General features: G+C 27.8%; 1 protein-coding gene across 1 annotated transcript in view; it reads right to left on the reverse strand.

Annotated features, from left to right (window-relative positions):
* The window catches only part of LOC136988224 (partitioning defective 3 homolog), a 54327-nt gene that overhangs the window by 9148 nt on the left and 27275 nt on the right, over positions 1–17904 (reverse strand). Inside the window, 9 exon segments of the mRNA XM_067286077.1 lie at positions 1288–1450; positions 5206–5406; positions 8043–8284; positions 9936–10585; positions 11958–12158; positions 12764–12910; positions 12979–13118; positions 14289–14393; positions 15522–15811. Coding sequence (XP_067142178.1) covers positions 1288–1450; positions 5206–5406; positions 8043–8284; positions 9936–10585; positions 11958–12158; positions 12764–12910; positions 12979–13118; positions 14289–14393; positions 15522–15811 — 2139 coding nt within the window.

The raw sequence follows: 17904 nt of genomic DNA on the forward strand, positions 1-17904 counted from the left end.
GTGCGGTATATGAATTTCAATCAAATTAGTATACTGCACAAAATTAATTGCACAAAACACATTGCACATATAAAAAATTGCACAAAAAAAGACCGCATAAAAACAGGTTTGAGTGTATGTTCTTTGTTGACACGTGAAGTTGATGCTATTATCAAGTGTCTCCAGTGAAAAACAATAACTTATTTGATCCTAGTGTTAAGTTATGGATATAAAATTAGATTACATGTATTTCTTTTTTTTTTTTTTTTCGGATGACAGGATGAGTTTTATGGGATGTTGAATTAGAGAGTTCAGTTTCCAGGACTCTACCATACTCAAGAAGAGGCATTACTCTCTATTTGTTGAGATATTTTTTAGGCTATTCATTATGAACTACCAAATAACAGCATATATTTATCAACAACAAACGAATTGTGTTATGACAAAATTAGTACTAAAAAAATCAGTCTTAGTCAACACAGTATAATAATGCACCATACTACCTTTCATGATGCAATACAATAAAAAAGTGTTACTGTTAATTATTAAGGTGTCAATTATAATATATATATATATATATATTACTGTGTTATGTAAAAACAGATTAATAAATTAAAATATTTTTTTATAATTAAAAGATTTAAAACTCATAGATAAGAACTTTTCCTTGTAGGGCTTCTCAAATTCAAACATATTTAGAAATAAGATTTGATATTAAGAACAATCAAATAAAAAAAAATATTTTACAAGTACACAATATGATAATATTTAAAGTTTAGTGAAATTATTGTCATAATTTTTTTTAATCATCAAGCTGTTGAGATTGTTCCATCATTTTAAATTTTCAAATGTTTGTTTTTGTGCCCATCTGAAGTCTATCAAAAATAAAAATGCACAAGTTCATGCTTATTTTTAATTTACATGCAATTGAACCACTAATAATGTCTACCCATAAAACACAGTCAGTTTTCAGGAACATTTCTTTTTGAAATATAACCTCCAAACAACAGCCATTATTTTTGTGTTTCTGTCAATGGTGGTTGTTTAGAAGTTTAACTGTATATATTACACATAGAGCCAATGTTAAACTGTTTTTATATTATTTATCATTATTTTGTTGAAGTTATCTTGAATCACTAACTTAACTTTTGCAATCATACAGTAATATTTTTATTCTATCACTAAAGATTTTGCATTAAATCTATAGCATGTTAATTATAAATAGAATATTAGTACACAGTAATTAAATTTCTAACAATCTATTAATTATCATTAAACACATTTACTTCAACTGAATAAATTACTTACCTAAATACTGATCCTAATCCTTTTAAAAGTTTCTTCTTCTTACTCCCATTAAGTTTATTATTATATGGAAGAAACATATCATCATGGGCAATATCAAAAGTTGCTTGAGATGAATCATATTCTAATCTTTTATCAGGATGAATATTTTCATTATCTTCTTCCACTTAAAGAAATAAATACATCTATTAACTTAACTGTGAACTTATAAATTTTAATAATTTAAAAATGCTAAAATATATTTTAATTACAAATTAACTCGAGTGATTTTGGCATTTAACTATCTTAAATTCAAGTTAATTTAATGTGTGTATGTTTATTTTCTAATAGAAATTACTAAAATTATTTCTAAGCAATTTACTTTACCATAAACATTGTTACATTTGGATAAAAGTTAAATGCAATAATCATAAGAAATAAATGAAACATGAGAAACTGCTAGTGAGTATTAATTTAACAAAGGCATAAAATATTTTATTAATTTCAAAACTCTCAATTTATCTGCAAATAGGAATTTTTCTATAATATTACCTATTATGTTTCTCAACTCTGTACCACTTACTAAAATACAGGGTCTTCCAAAATGGATACCACCATTTTAAATTACTGTAATTATGTTTATTACTTGAAAAGTATGCAACATACACCAATCAACAGAGTAACTACCTGCATTTCATCTCCTATCTGCATTCAAATGTCTTGTTGTCTACCACCAACGTAAACAAAAATTGCAACTCTGCAATAGAGAAGGCATTTTGTTTCTGCAGTTTGCAAAGTTGGAATCATTTGTCGTATGCAAATCAGTGCAATTTGAATAAAATGCATGAGCTGTAGAACTGTGGCTGCTGTGAGAGGAATATGCCATAGTAAATTTAGGAAGAATTTGATTATTGGTTGGATGTGTGCCATCTGACATGAGGTGCACAAATTGAGAAATTGTAATGGGCAATTGTAAAACTTAGGCACTTTTCCAATGTTTTAACATACATTATAACATTCTCAGATAATAATTAACATAATTACAATAATTTAAAATGGTAGCATTCTTTTCAGAATACCCAGTATATATAATTGTTTTTCACATTTTACATTAAAAACATTTCTCTTATTATGTTATAACTTTACTTAGATGGTAAATATTTATTTTTTACTAATACATAAAAATCCCATTTATGGAATTGCTTCGAGAGTTGCCTATTGATAATATTAAATGAAATAACTAAATAAGACTACAATTAGTGGAAATCCTGGTTTTATTGACTGACATTAAAAGGATAAGTGAAAACAATTAAGAAATGTCTAACTTAAAGTTTTATTATTATTAATTAATAGTAATTCATCCAGTGTTATTGTTGTTTTGTGGTACTGTCTTGAACAACAGCTAGTGTGTAACAACAAATATCAACAACTTAAACTACTGTGCTGGAATAAATAACCATTAAAACAATTAACAATTAATGATTGCAACACCAGTTAAGACTGTTTTACAGCAGTGTCATGTTGAAGCTGATAATGAAAAAGTAGCTTAACTTCTATTTATCCAAAGATAATGATGATATAAATTACATTTTGAATGTAGTTGAAGTTTTAAAATACATGTATTTTGAAACATGCAACAAACTCTGATAACAATACAAACAAAACAATGGAAACTATTTACAAAATAATTATTCAAATTAATTGATAAAATAATAATTCTTTTTATATAAAAAATAAAGCCATAAAAACTATGTCAAGCCTATAACTGAATAAAAAATAATCATAACTGGTATCTTTTAAATTATTTTTGATTTTTTAGATAATTAACTTGATCAATTTTTATTTATATTAAGGTCTTCTATTCTTATGTTTTATTTCATCTTATAGTAATTATTACTAGTAAATTAGTAAAGTATCTTAATATAAAATAAATACTTAATAATTATTTTCTTCATTTTGTATTATTTTTATTTAATCATTTAAATTTTTCATAAAAAGATATAAACTAGATAGATATAAACTTAGATATAAACTTTTATAGGTATCTTAAGGAATATACAGGGTAATTGTAAATTTTTGGTAGGGTTTTGAATCCTGTAATTATCCAACTAAAAACCACAAAAAAGTCACTTATATGTGACATGTTTTTTTAAGTAAGTACTCTTTTAAAATAGGATTGCTGCATTACTATGGTTGGTGTTCCACAAATATGTGCTGAGTACTTACATCTGTTGGCTAGCCACAGACGTAATTACGAAAGCATTCGTTTGTTTTATGTTTGTTTGTGTGTGTTTAAAATGCCTCAGACAATCGAAAATCCCACCGATTGTGAAGTACGCATGGTGATTCATTTTTTTTAATGCAAAAGACGTGAAAGCAGGCATTCATCAGCAGATTAATGAAGTGTATGGAAAAACATTATGAGTGATGGAATGGTAAGAAAATAGTTTAGAGCATTTAAAGATAGGTGTACTAATGTCCATGATGAGGAGCATAGTAGGCGACTGTCTGTCATTACTGAAGACTTGGTGCAGAAAGTTGTTGCAAAAGTTCGAGAAAACAGACACTTTATGATTTCGTCATCCAAAACAAACAGCATGGCAAGCTCAGTAAGGGGATTGTTTTGCTTCATGACAATGCCCATCCACACGTGGCTCAATGAACCCAAGATCTTATCACATCACATGGCTGGGAACTTGATCACCCTCCATACAGCCCTGATCTAGCGATTAGTGACTAACACTTGTTCCTCCACTTGAAAAGGCATCTAGGCAATCAGCGCTACGACGATGTCAAAACACCGTGCTGCAGTGGTTGGCAAATCAGGTGGCAGGTTTCTATGAGAATGGAATTCAGAAGCTGGTTGTATGATATGAAAAGTGCCTTCATATTGGAGGAAATTATGTTGAAAAGTAGATTAAGGTACAGGCTTTCATGTAAGAATAAAATTATTAAAAAAATTGCAGTTGTGTTTTTTAATATCAAAATGGAATTACTTTAAAAACACACCTCGTATAATATGAAAAAGTATAAGTTAAAGTTTTATTAATCAATACTGCAGAATGTTACACAACTTTGTAATGCTATAAAAGGCACACAGGTCTACTTCCAAGTGATAATTTCCCTCCAAGTGTTCTCCAGCATAATTTGCTTTGTAACTATCTACTGCAGAACAATTCTGAGCCTCAGTTCATTGAGGGAAGTCACAAGGGTCTTGTAAACAATGCCCTTTGCATATCCCCACAGGAAGATTTCAATTGGCATAATATCTGAGTGCAAGAGCCACAGGAATTGGTCTACCATATCCAACCCAGTTCCTAGGAAAGTGCATGTCAAGAAATTCTGGGACAGTAAGATTCTCTGGCTGTAGAAATGCATCTAGTTGATTTTAAAGGCTTTAATTAATGTCTTCCTACTCATTTTTGATGCTGCACCACTACTGTTTCTTGAAATTGCATTAACCAACATCAGATAGCATTATGTGAAGGTGGATCTTTTCCACACTGAGTTCTGTGATGACAGGTTTATTATCAAAACCTGTCATTATCAAAGTATTTTGTAACCAAATCCAAAGTAATTTTAAAGTATGACATCATATTATCTTCCAGACATCAATTTGGAGAGAACAGCATTGCCACAGAGCTTTGAGTTACACTTTCATATTCTGTAAGCAGTTTTATTTTGTTTCTTTCAATTGAAAAATTATAAGACATGGAAACCTCAACAATAATTTAAAACCAACCTGTGTATATTTTTATTATATATTATTGTTTAACCAAGATGAAAGTAAACCTATCAATTTGTCAATTGTGCAATTTAGATGATCTCAAAAGAGTTTTACCATAATATACAACAAAAAACTAATCAATTTGTTACATTTGAGCATTGGTGAATTTGATGTCTGTAAATATTAAATAAATAAACTTAAAAAGCTTTAATTACCTATCTCCATAGTTCCTTTATGCATTGCTTCATATGACCTGTCTACAGCAGCACGAAAACTGTCATTACATCTTCGTTCTTTAGAAGACATAGCTGTGTAATTTGGCATTGTACGGATAATATTTTCTTCCTTTTGTAATTCTTGTAATACAGTTTGTAAACTTTCAAGACTGCAAGATTTTCTCATTCCAAGTGAAAGCTCTAAAATTAGATTTAAATTATTATGTTTAATGAAAAAAAATTTATCCTTAATAAACAATGTAAAATAAAATTATGTTAATGTATCTAATATTGTTTATATTTTGCTACATTACAGTTATATTATATATTTAATGTTACAGATAATTGGATACTTATGTGTGAAGATCCCACATTATTATTTAACAAATTTTATAGTTAAAATTAAGTTATTAAATATAAGATACTTTTTTTTGTTCTTTTCACAATAATTTTTTTACATTTTATATTTTAAAATAAAAACTATTGCATATATATTTGACAGATGATATATATTTAAGTTTGAGATTAGAGAACAAACTATGTAAATAAGATTAACAATTCTTTATTTAAATTTTCAATTTAAGTTTAATTTAAAATCAATTGAATAGCATAAGTATCAATACTTAACTTACGTATTCATGTCATTATTTCCATCAATTTGCAAATTTTCAACATAATTTACAAAATAATCTTTCCTCTCTTTAGAAGTTCAATAGAAAAATAAATCTTGTTTGAGATTAATAATGTCACTAAGGTATCTGTGGTTTTCTAAAGTCCTCAGCTACACTTAACTACACAGCTTACTGAAGAGGCTTCAGATAAAATTTGTTTTGTGGCATAATCAGTAAAGAAGTGCTCACATCTTACAATCTTAACAGTTGGTATTAAAACAGATTAATTATAAAATCTAAATAAATAAGTTTGGTTAATTATGATTAGGATTCAAATACAGTAGAAACTTGATTAGCTAAAACAGTTTCAAAAAAACTAGAATGTGTAGTGTCATACATACCACATAACTAAACAGAGAGCAAACTATGTATTCAATAACTGGAAATTACTACATCATCTGACAATTTTAGCACTACAAAACTAGATCATATATGTAATGTTATGTTAGATTTTAAGTAAATTGATTTACTTTCAAATACAGTAATTGTATTACAGTATTTACAGTTCATGAAACTTTAAATGAGTTTCCAAATTATACAAAATTTCATTGATCTGAAAAACCCTTGGTCCCAACAAGTTAGAATAACGAAGTTTCCGCTGTATTAATTTTTTCATATGGGGATTCCAAACATTATATTTAATTTTATAATTTAAATTAATGTTCTCAATTAATTCAAACAACTTAATTTTCTACAATTTTTTAAATGAAAGTTCATTATTTTTATTAATAGTTTCTATCAATTTTCTACATAATATAACCCAAAAACTTTTCTTTTAAATTTTATAATCATTAAACAATTTAATGAGATTTTTTGATTGTTTATAAAACAAATACTTTGATTTATTTTATAACTTTTATTATTTATAATTTTTGGCATTTTAATGTAAAATTCTGATAATTTGTTATAGCTAAATTAAATATTCCATTATTTCCACATTTTAAATTTAATTTATAAATGGTAACTTAACAATTTGGTATCTTTTAGTTGTTTCTTATTGATATGATAGAACAATACAATTCTACATATAACAAGCAATTATTTATTGTGACATTAAAAATTGCAGCCTGGCATTGTGACAATCATATTTTTAATTTATTTAATTTAAAATATATGCTCTCCACCTCAAATTAGTAGTAATTTGCCCCTCTACATCATACTTTTCCTTTAACAATAGTCATGCCAGTCATCTATCTAACACCTTTCAGGGGAAAATTTTTGAATTGAAATAGCATGACTTCCAGTTGTATCATAAGTTTGTATATAGTTAACTGGGGCCTCCTGTCCAAGGTTTCCATATCTGGTCTAGTCTTTCTTCTATCTAACTCCATTCTCAAGATTAAGGACAGACAGATGGACAAATGGACGACAGTGGGAATTTATAGGTCTAAAATGTTTTCAAATTCAGCCCAACAATATTGTTAAAAGCAAATCTATTTTCAATTTAATTTTATAAGTTTGGTTTATTTGGTTACGGCAATGTGGCACACGGGTGATCTACCGAGGGGGAATGCCTCCCAGAAGGTCTTTTAAGAGAAAATGGCTCTTATTTAAGAGTTTGAAGAAACATGAAGAAAACCTGAAACGCCACATGGCCAACCCATTGGCAAGGCATGAACCCATGACCAACTATCAATATTTAGTGGCTATATCCACTCAGCCATTGGTAGGGACATTTAATTTTAAAGCCCACAAAATTTAACACAACGACAAGGTGGATCCTAGGATTTGTACTATTAGAAGTTTATGAATTTTTATTATAATAATGTCTTCTAATAATTTAATAATTCATTACATTATAATATAATATTTGAGTTTTTTTTTTTACTCTCTCCACTACATGGGCACTAAGAGGGTCTTTTCAGCAAGCCCACTATGGATTCAGACAGATCCACAACGGACCAGACAGGTGATGGAGGATGGGATCCAACCTATCTGGATGAACCACTTCCTGAAAAATATCTGGGGTTTTTCGACTTGTCCTGATTTAATCCCAGGTCATACAGAGTGGGAGGAGCCACCTTAACTGTTTGGCCATCTGACTGCCAACTTTTGATATAGTAGAAAATATATTGCATAGAAGAGAATTTTTGATTTGTATATGCTTTTAGCAAAGCATATATAACTGAACTTTCAAATGAAAATAAGAATTACAAGAATATTTACCTAAACCATTTTCTGAAGAATTTTGTTTCCAATTTCTTGCTTCTTTTAATTCTTCACTACTATATGAAAGTGATTCTTGCATCATTTTTTGTTTCCATTTTTCACGTTCTTCTTTAGCTTTCTTGGTACGCTGATAAGTATCTGTATTCTTGGCATCAAGATGAGCATGCCTCTTTTCAGACATACTTTGTCTTCCAAAACCATCCCTAGAAAATCTAAGTTCATCCTCATTTAAACTTTGTCTGAAAATAAAATTATTTCAATTAGAATTTTATAAATTAAATATAATTTAGGTGTAATTAGGTGTTGCTTCTTTAATTGATAGAGTCTGTATTAATATTTACATCATTCTTTAAGTAATCAGCCTAAATTTAAATGTAGAATCTGCTTATTGTAATCACTTTGAGATGCCTGTCCTGGCAATAATAACCAACTGATAACATTAAAACTGCTTTCAAACTGCTAGCAATGGCAACTAGAGATAAACTCTAGTGATGTCATCGATCGTGTCGCCATTACCAAAGCTTACATGTTAAGTGATTTTCATTAAATTGACACATGCACTTTTCTATTCATAGTCAAAACAATATGGTGTCTTTTGTAAAGTGTACAACAAACCCTTTTGTGAAAATTATTAAGAGAGACCAGAACTAATAAAAAGTGGGTCAGAGAGATTATAAAAAAAAAAGTGTTCACAAGGACTAGATGTTCCTCCATCTTGTTCATAGCAATTGTGGAAAGTTCACATTGATTGGCTGATACTGTTATAACAATAACATTCAAGTGATGAATAGCTAAGATGAAAATGCAACAGTAATGTCTAGTATGAATGTTCTACAAAGATGAATTTTAGAAATATCAGTTTTTGTCATTGTTATCAGCAGCCTGAAAGCAGTTTAAGCAACATAATTAAGCAAGTGTACAATTAACAGAAAAATGCTAAAATAAGCATCTAAGTAAAGTAAGTATCTGGAATTACTTGAGATGGAGCACACATTTATACAAAATCTGCCATCACCAACTCCTGCCATGTAACATGAATTTATAAAGAGCACTTTACAGCTCAAAGTGTTTTGGTTTCAAAACTAACTAAATAAATAAATGAAAGCTAAAGTAATATAGTCAAGATATTTTTAAGAGCTTTACCAGATAACCAACAAGTTTAAAAAATTTTAAATGTTGAAATCATTATTAAGGTGTTTCTAACTCATTTATTTTTAATTTATTATATTAAAATATTTGAACAGTTAATTGCAATTTTAGAGATTTTTACTTATTTAATTTTATGATATGTTTTGATAATTATAATTATTATTATTATTATAAATAACCAACTGTTAATAAAAGTTGACTATTTGTCAATTAAAATGTTTAAAATAAAAAATATTTTATTTCTGCCTTTTGTATTTTCTGTACATAAACTGTTTAACTTAAAAATGTTTAAATTTTAATATATTTTTTCCATTAATATAAATTTCAAATACTTTATTTTAAAATTATTACATAATTATAAAGTAACTGTGACTTATATATTTATACAAAATACAAAAAAACCAGGACAATAACTAATAAAATTTCACAAGTTTAGAAGAAAAGCTAAATTTGTTGCTCTCCACACCTTGGGACCAAATATTCTGAAAAGGGTCAAGGAAAATTCAACTCCACTGTAGCCCTCTTCAGACTATTTTACTTGATCTCAAGGTGTGTAAAAGAAGATGAAGGAAGTGAGAAGAGATATTTAAATCTTGTTTTTGGTGTTTCTTTTAAACTTATGAAATTTTAATTGTGACTCTGACTTCTCACAATAAATCCAAAACCCTATTATTAATTATAGTTTAATTATTATTAGTTAAAAAGAAAAAAATACTAAGTATTGAAAAAGTTAATACTTACTGACTATCAAAATTTTCACCAACTTTTCTGTTTAATTCAGGTGTTTCATTTTTAATTTGATTGTTTTTTGTAGATAAAATTGTTAAATGTCCAGGAGCAGAAAATTTTCTATGCTTTTCTGAATTTGGTACACAAGTACTGTCAACAAGTTTTTTAACTGATGTATTATTAGGTGAACCAGATGTAACTAAAGATTCACTTTCACTGAGATTAGCTGATAAATTACAATCACTTTTAGGAGTTTGTCCCATCAAATAATCAATCACTGGATGTCGACTAGGAAGTGAATATTTCCTGTAAACAGAACTTTCTAGTATATTATTATGATCTGAAGTATTGTCTAATTTTTTTGAGTCTGAAAAATTACTAGACTGAGCTGAGAAAATTCCAAAATTTCCACATATTATTGTTGCAGAACCATCAGATTCTCCACTGCCACTAATAATTGAATCACTTCTTTGATGACAACCATCCAGATTTTCATATGATGATATTCTCCTTGCAATTGTTAATAAAATAGCATTTGGATTTGGTGCATCTCCTTGTGTCATAGCCCGACGCAATGTTTCCATTGCTTGGGTATTGGTCATCTTTAATAACGATATTCCATTAATGTTGATCAACTGATCATTTGATTGAAGACGGCCATCCTATAACATTAATATTTAATGTAAGTAAAACACTTAAAATATGAACAAATGCTTACTGTCAGAACATTTTAAAAACAATGTATCATTAAATTTTGTATTTTTCTTTCTGTAGTATTCATTCCTTTAACTGAGGCTAAATTTGATGATTTCTTTTTTTTACACAGACAAATTAAAAAGTTGAATTGACAATAAGTTAAAGGTTATGTAGTTGAATGAAATATTTCATATATTTAATGCTTGAAACTAAATACATAAATAAAATTTTTATCGATAAAAAGTTTTGGCACAGGCATTAAAAATGATCAATATTTCTTTTCAAATTTTGAAACATAATTTTATAAAACTTATAAGTTACATCATTCAATCAAAGTTTTCACTGAAAAACTACCATAAAAATATTATAAAAATATTACAATTCCTTTATTGCTATCATATATTAGTACTGAAATAAAAATTTTTAATATTCTTTTTCAAAAAGTAGTCATTTTGAATTCCAAAAATTAAAAATATTTTAACAATCAAAACCTTATATTTTGTGTGCGTGTGTGTGTACATACTTAAATTATATATATAATATATATATATATATTAAATACTTAAATTACTGTAGTTATGTTAATTATAAGTATTACCTGAGAAGTATATGATGTACACCAAATCAATAGAATAACTATTGATGCGTGTGAAAGGACAGGAGGAGTCGGACTCATTTGTATGTATAGTCCAGAAAGAAATATATATTTTTTCTTAATGTGAATTCGTCCTGGCAATTTTTTAATGTAATAGAATAACTGTCTGAGCTTCATCTCCCATCTGCATTCAAACATATTTTTGCCTACTGTCTCTAGAAAGTGCTATAAACAAAAATGGTAACTCCACAATAGAGATGATGTTTTGTGTACTTTACAGTTTGCAAAGTCGATATTGTTTTTGCAAATCATCATTGTGTAATGTGAGTAATCTGCAGGAGCTGTAGAATTGTGGCTGCTGTGAGAGGAGTGATAACAGATATGCTGTAGCAAGTGTAGAAAGAATTTGAGTATTGGTTGGACATGTGCCACGTGATTAGGTGCACACATTGAGATATTGTAATGGGCAGATGTAAAACTTGAACAATTTCTTCCAATTTTTTAATGTATATTACTAGGTTCTCAAATAATAATTAACATAATTACAATACTTTAAATGGTAGCATTCTTTTTGGAACACCCTATAATTCTAGAAAATTATCAAATTCTTACATTATTTTTCTATTTTTTTTTTTTAAATTTATCTTATATTCTAGCTGTAGATTAAATGTATTCCTGTGGTAAAATCTTGATTTCCTAATTTACCCTATACTGTAATTATTCAATAAAACTTTTAAACTTACCTTTGAAGCTGCACCACCATGTATGACTGATTTTACAAAAATACCTAAATCTGTGGAATGACCATTAATTGTTGATGTTTTCCCCTTTACACTGACTCCTAACCCAGCAGATCCAGTATCATTAAGAGGAATCTCAAGTGTTATAATTTCTCTATGTTTACTTAATAAACCATATTCTTCTTCTCCTGTATTCTCTGTAGGCTAAAGAAGTTAATACATTAATATCTTCATAGAATAAAATATAATAGCAATGTGCTTTATGAAATTTTATTTTATGACCATCAATTCATTATGACAGTAATTTCACAAAGAACTATGCTTAATTAGTTTTGATAAAAGATCTATTATATTTAATAAAAGAATATTGTTAAGCTAGGAATATATTTAGGAATAAATTACAGTTGAAACTATTCTGTAAAATTTGTTTTATTTTCAAAATATGTATGTATACACCAAAATTCAAAAATTAAATATCTAAAACATCATGTATAAAACAACATGATTTTAAAAACTTTTAAATATTCTAAAATATTCAATCAATGATTTTTTTAAATTTTGGATCCTTGCTGTTGCAATAAAAGTATTTTAAAAAATTAATAAAAATCTGTAAAAAAAAATGTGTGGTTCTTTTAAAGTTTTTAGTGTTTTCCTTAATATAATGATAGAAAGTTTTATTCTTTATTTCATTATTATGATATGATATATATGATATTTTGATACATTAATAAATATATCATATTATATATACATATATCCACAATCTCTATTATCCTAATTTAATGTGTTTAATAACTTACTAAACTTACTAATTTTCTTGGTAAGTTAGGACTTGGAGATGCTGCATCTGATATTTGTCTTGAAATCAATAAGTTAGCAATTTCATCTTGTGGAATACTTCTTAACATTGTAACCACTTCATCTTGTGATTTACCAGTCACCTCTACTCCATTAACCTATTATAACATTACTGTTATGTAAGTTTGTTAAAATGTTAAAATTGAAATACAGAGCTTTTCTTTACCTCTAGTAATCTGTCACCAGGTTTCAATTTTCCATCTTCTATGGCTGAACCTTTGGGGAGTATATTTTTTATATATATTGGACAATTTTTACCAGCAGGATTATCCCTGGTGGTAACACTAAATCCTAAACCATAACAACCTATAATATTGTTATAAAAATAATCTTTAAAATAATTTATCATAATATAGTTTAATAGTAATAAATATAGTAATTATATAATTTTCAAGTAGAAAACACCAGTTAATTGCCAGCTAATAGAATAAAATTTCAAGTAAAATAAGTGAAGAATGTAACTATTTAGAAATTTTAATCATCTCCAATTGGAAATGTGTCCAAGAAAATAAAAAAGAAATAAAAATAACAGAAGTTTTCTTAAAAAAAATAATTAATTAGTCTATTGATTAACAGCATCCAAACTAAGATAATAAAAATCAAATTAAATATTTCTTAAGATCAGTATTTCATTATGAAACAACCATCTTGTAAGTCCATATTTCTATATGAATAGAAATATGGATTCATATGGTGAGATCTGTTGGATTAAAAAATAATACTGCCTTAGTGGCAGTACTGGAAAAGGGAATCAAAGTGAAGCCTAAATACATTAAAGGGAGTTAAAATTTCTAGGATTATGAGGACAAGTCAAAACAGACTGACTTCTTCCTGATAAAAATACAGCATTCATAAATTCTGGATCTATATCACTGAAGAATGCTTCTGTCCAATAAATTGCATGGAAATATGACACTTCATTTGGTTCAGAGCAAATATCAATCTGTTGCTTTTCTATTACAAAATGGAGACTGATCATGAAAAGTAGTATGCAACAGTGAAATTTTGCTTACACTTGTGAAAAACAGCTGTAGAAGCATATGAAAGGTTAAAATAAACATTAGCAAAGAAGTTTTTCTATAGTCCACAGTATTTTGATGATTCAAGACATTTTTCAAAGGCCAGGAATAAACAGACAGTTCCACAGACTTGTGTGTGTTAACTGAAGAACTCATGAACATTGCTGGTGTTGTCACCCAAAAAGATATCATCATATGAGGGGAAGTATTTGTTTTGACTTGCCTTCATATCATAAGAAAAAAAGGATTAATAAATTTCAATCACTAGTAGGATTTAAAGAACAGAAAGAAAGATTGGTAATGAACAAATCATGTTAGTTGACTAAAACATTGGATGGATATAGCCAATAGACAAAATATTTATCTCATGAGAAAAACAGAAAAGGAATGTTAGATTTAATTACCAATGTCGAAATAAGAGAAGGCATGTAAAAAGAGAATAATCATCAATATTTACCTTTCTTCAATTGTATATGAATCTTTTTCCCTATTTTTCTAGTATTAGAAGTCAATGTATTGACAGAATGAATATGTGGCTTAGTGGATGATGATAAATTTTCATCTGAAAGAAAACACAAAGGATTTAGTTTATCACGTGAAAAATTTATTTAGGTAATATACAAATATAATTAGATATAAATACAACACAACACTTATTACTTAAAATAATTCATGTTTTATAGCATTATGATAAACTTTCAAACTTAATATATACAATAAATTATAGTAGTTTTATTGACACATGCAAAACCAATTTATAATCCTTACTAGAAACTAGATCCAAATGACAATTTTATCATAAATTATTCCTTTCTTTAAAGATTTTTGTCTAGGTTTACTTTGTAATTTGAACTAAATAATATCTTTTTTACTTTATTTTGTTGTTACTTTATTATGTATGTGAATTTTGTACTTATTCTTTCATTATAATCAAATTTGGAAATATCTATTAAAATTAGAAAAAAAATATAGCATTTAACACTAAATGAAACAACCCCAATTTAACTTCTAAAGAATCATTGACTTCTGCTTTCATGGAATTCAAAGTCATTTTTATTCTAGTTATTATTTGATGCAATTTCTTAAGATACAAGTTTGTGAATTGCAAGTTTTAGGTTTGTCACATCAAATCACAATTAAATTAGTATAAAATGCCTTAATTCTTCCTTAAATCTTAATCTAAACTAAAGAAAATAAAAATCTTAGAAACATTTTTCAATACATTATAGATAAATTTTGATCATATTTGATATTTTTTAAATAATAATTGTCTTTTATTGGATTTAGGACTAATTTAATAACTTTACTTATTATTTAAATCAATAATTTCAAAATTTTTTTTGACAAGACTATGTCTCGTCTCTAAAATTGCGCCGCTGTCAACAACTGCACACCTTACAGGTCTGAAGGAGTACATGTCAGGAGTTGCAATTTGGCACAGAGTATTTAGTGCCCAAATCATACACACATAAAATAAACCAGACTTGTAGGTAGTCAGGGGACTGAGAACTGGGTCAAAATAAAATATAAAATCCTGAGACTGTTTCTACAAACAGGCGTGAGTGTGAGATGTGAGAGTGAGATTTGCGCATGCATTGCTCATGCTCTCCGAGGCACAGTCTCATCCCAAGAATGGCTTCACCGTTTTACTTGTTAATATTAAGGGAAAAAAAAAAGAAAATCAGCATACCTTTCTGCTCTTTCAAATTATTATTAGTTGTTTGCAGTATTGGCTTAGGATAAACAGGAGGAGGGAGTTTTTTTGAAACATTTGAAGGAAAATGAGATAAACCCTTTAATAATGACAATTTTATCTCATTTGCATCTAGTGCTTTCTTAAAAATTTCTTGAGCTGTTTGAAAACTGACTTCACACAGTCTATGTCCATTTATTTCCATTATGCAATCTCCTACGCTAATTCGTCCATCATGATAAATTCGACCACCCTTTTCTATGCCTTGTATGATTAATCCTTTATCCCTAAAGTAAAATGCAGAATGTTTTACAATTTGCAAAAAATTTATAATCATAATTACAAATTAAACAATGCAAAATTTTCATACATTTAATTATTATTCAGCTCTTAACCTAAAGTAATAGTATGAACACAATTTGTTAAATAGATATACTTTATAAAATTTATTTTAATTAAACTCATATTAAAATATAGTATCTATAAACTTATCATTTGTCTTATTTTAATTTGATTTTGAACCTTTTTATTGACACAACATTTTGTGCTTAATAAAAAAAATTCAAATACTATTTACCAAAACTTTAATTTTCAATCAGAAAATTTATAAGAATGATGATAAAAATGCATTAATTTCAATGCACAATGAAATAAAGATTATCACATGACACATCTAAGGAAAAAAAATAGTAATAATAATAATAATAATGTATTTATGACCTATTCTTGTATAAGAATAGGTCATAAATACAGATAGCACATCTTAAAAGACAACATTCACAGATGACACCAGTAGGAAATGTAGTAGGTTGCAAGCTTTTAATACAAACTACTTACATTGACATAACCAAATAACAAAAATGTGAAAAGCTTGCAAACAAATAACCACAATAAACACAGGAACAATACTACAAATACATATCAGATGGTCAAAGAAAACAATGCACAAAATATATTACTGAGCCATAACAACAAACATTCATCACATTCACTGACAAACAAAACAAAAACAAAAAAAATACATACATCATAGACATAACTGTACCAAACACTCACAACATACAAAGTACATAGACTAAAAAAATTAGTAAATACTCAGAACTCTCATATCAAATAAAGTGTCTGTAGAGAATGGTTGATATATGTGATATATGTATTGTGCCAGTTGTCCTTTCTTGCACAGACATTGTACGACATACTTTACACAGAAGTCTCACTGCATTAGCAGGGATTGCTCTGGACAGTTTGGTTAAATGGTTGGTGATTTTGAATTTTTTCACCACTTCAAATTATTTATCACCACCAGTTTTATTTACATAATAATTCAGGTTCAGGTAGCCTTACGAGTTAAGACAATGGAAAGCAAAAGTAACATGTTAAGCTATCACTTAGAAACAGGAATCATTTAAAGAAAAATTTTTTAATGAATAATTCCAAAAACACATTTGATCACAATATTTAAACAGTATTTCACATGTTCTGTCATGTCAAAATTTTTGTTTTCATCTATTGAAGAAGGATCAAAGTAGAAAAAAATGTCACCCCAACAATTCACCAAATTTTCTGTCAGTCGATAAAAAATCCCCAATCTGGAAATGCTGAGTAGCATTACATAAAAACTGCCATCAGTTCTCAACATCACTTCCTACTTTCCTGCCCAAATTTGCAATGTGATGTCATGAAATTGTCAGGTGTGTGTTGCACAGAACTCTCACCATATAGGAACTCCACATTCTGCTGTTTTTCCTGAAGCATGCTTTGTGATTCAATTTCATGACAAATATCAATATAAATGGAATAGAGATTTCTATCACCAAGTGGCAATTTTAGCACTATGCGGCACAATCCCTGCATTAGGACTTCATACCAGCACATACATAAGTCAGGAAATTCTTAAATACAGATACATATACAAACAGCACATAAACAAAACATTTGTTTTCTGTAGTTATGCCTTGACTTTGGTCCTGTATAGCATTAGGCACTGGTAATATACACTGTATAAGGTATATTTGAACATCCCATAATAATAAAAATTAACATACAGTTTTGTCCAAAATTTTTAATAATCAAAATGATGTGCTGAATTTAAACTGAATGATTACACACAATTATGGCTCTGTTTTGAATTCATTTTCTAAAATGGATTTTGCATGCTATGCTCTTTTTAATTCAGTTACAATGTAATTTGCAAAAAAGGTTTTCTTTATTTTAATTTTACATAATTCATTCTACTGTAATATTGACAGGTATGCTAAAAGAATTAATTCATTACTCATAATTCCACTCAGAACTATTTAAAAAATAAATAAATACATTGTTTATAAACTGTAAACAGAAATAGGATAACAGAAAACAATTTAAGAATTTAATTATTATT

This window comes from Centruroides vittatus, unplaced genomic scaffold (genome assembly GCF_030686945.1).
Source record: "Centruroides vittatus isolate TY-2023 unplaced genomic scaffold, ASM3068694v2 scaffold_324, whole genome shotgun sequence".
Lineage (NCBI taxonomy): Eukaryota > Metazoa > Arthropoda > Arachnida > Scorpiones > Buthidae > Centruroides > Centruroides vittatus.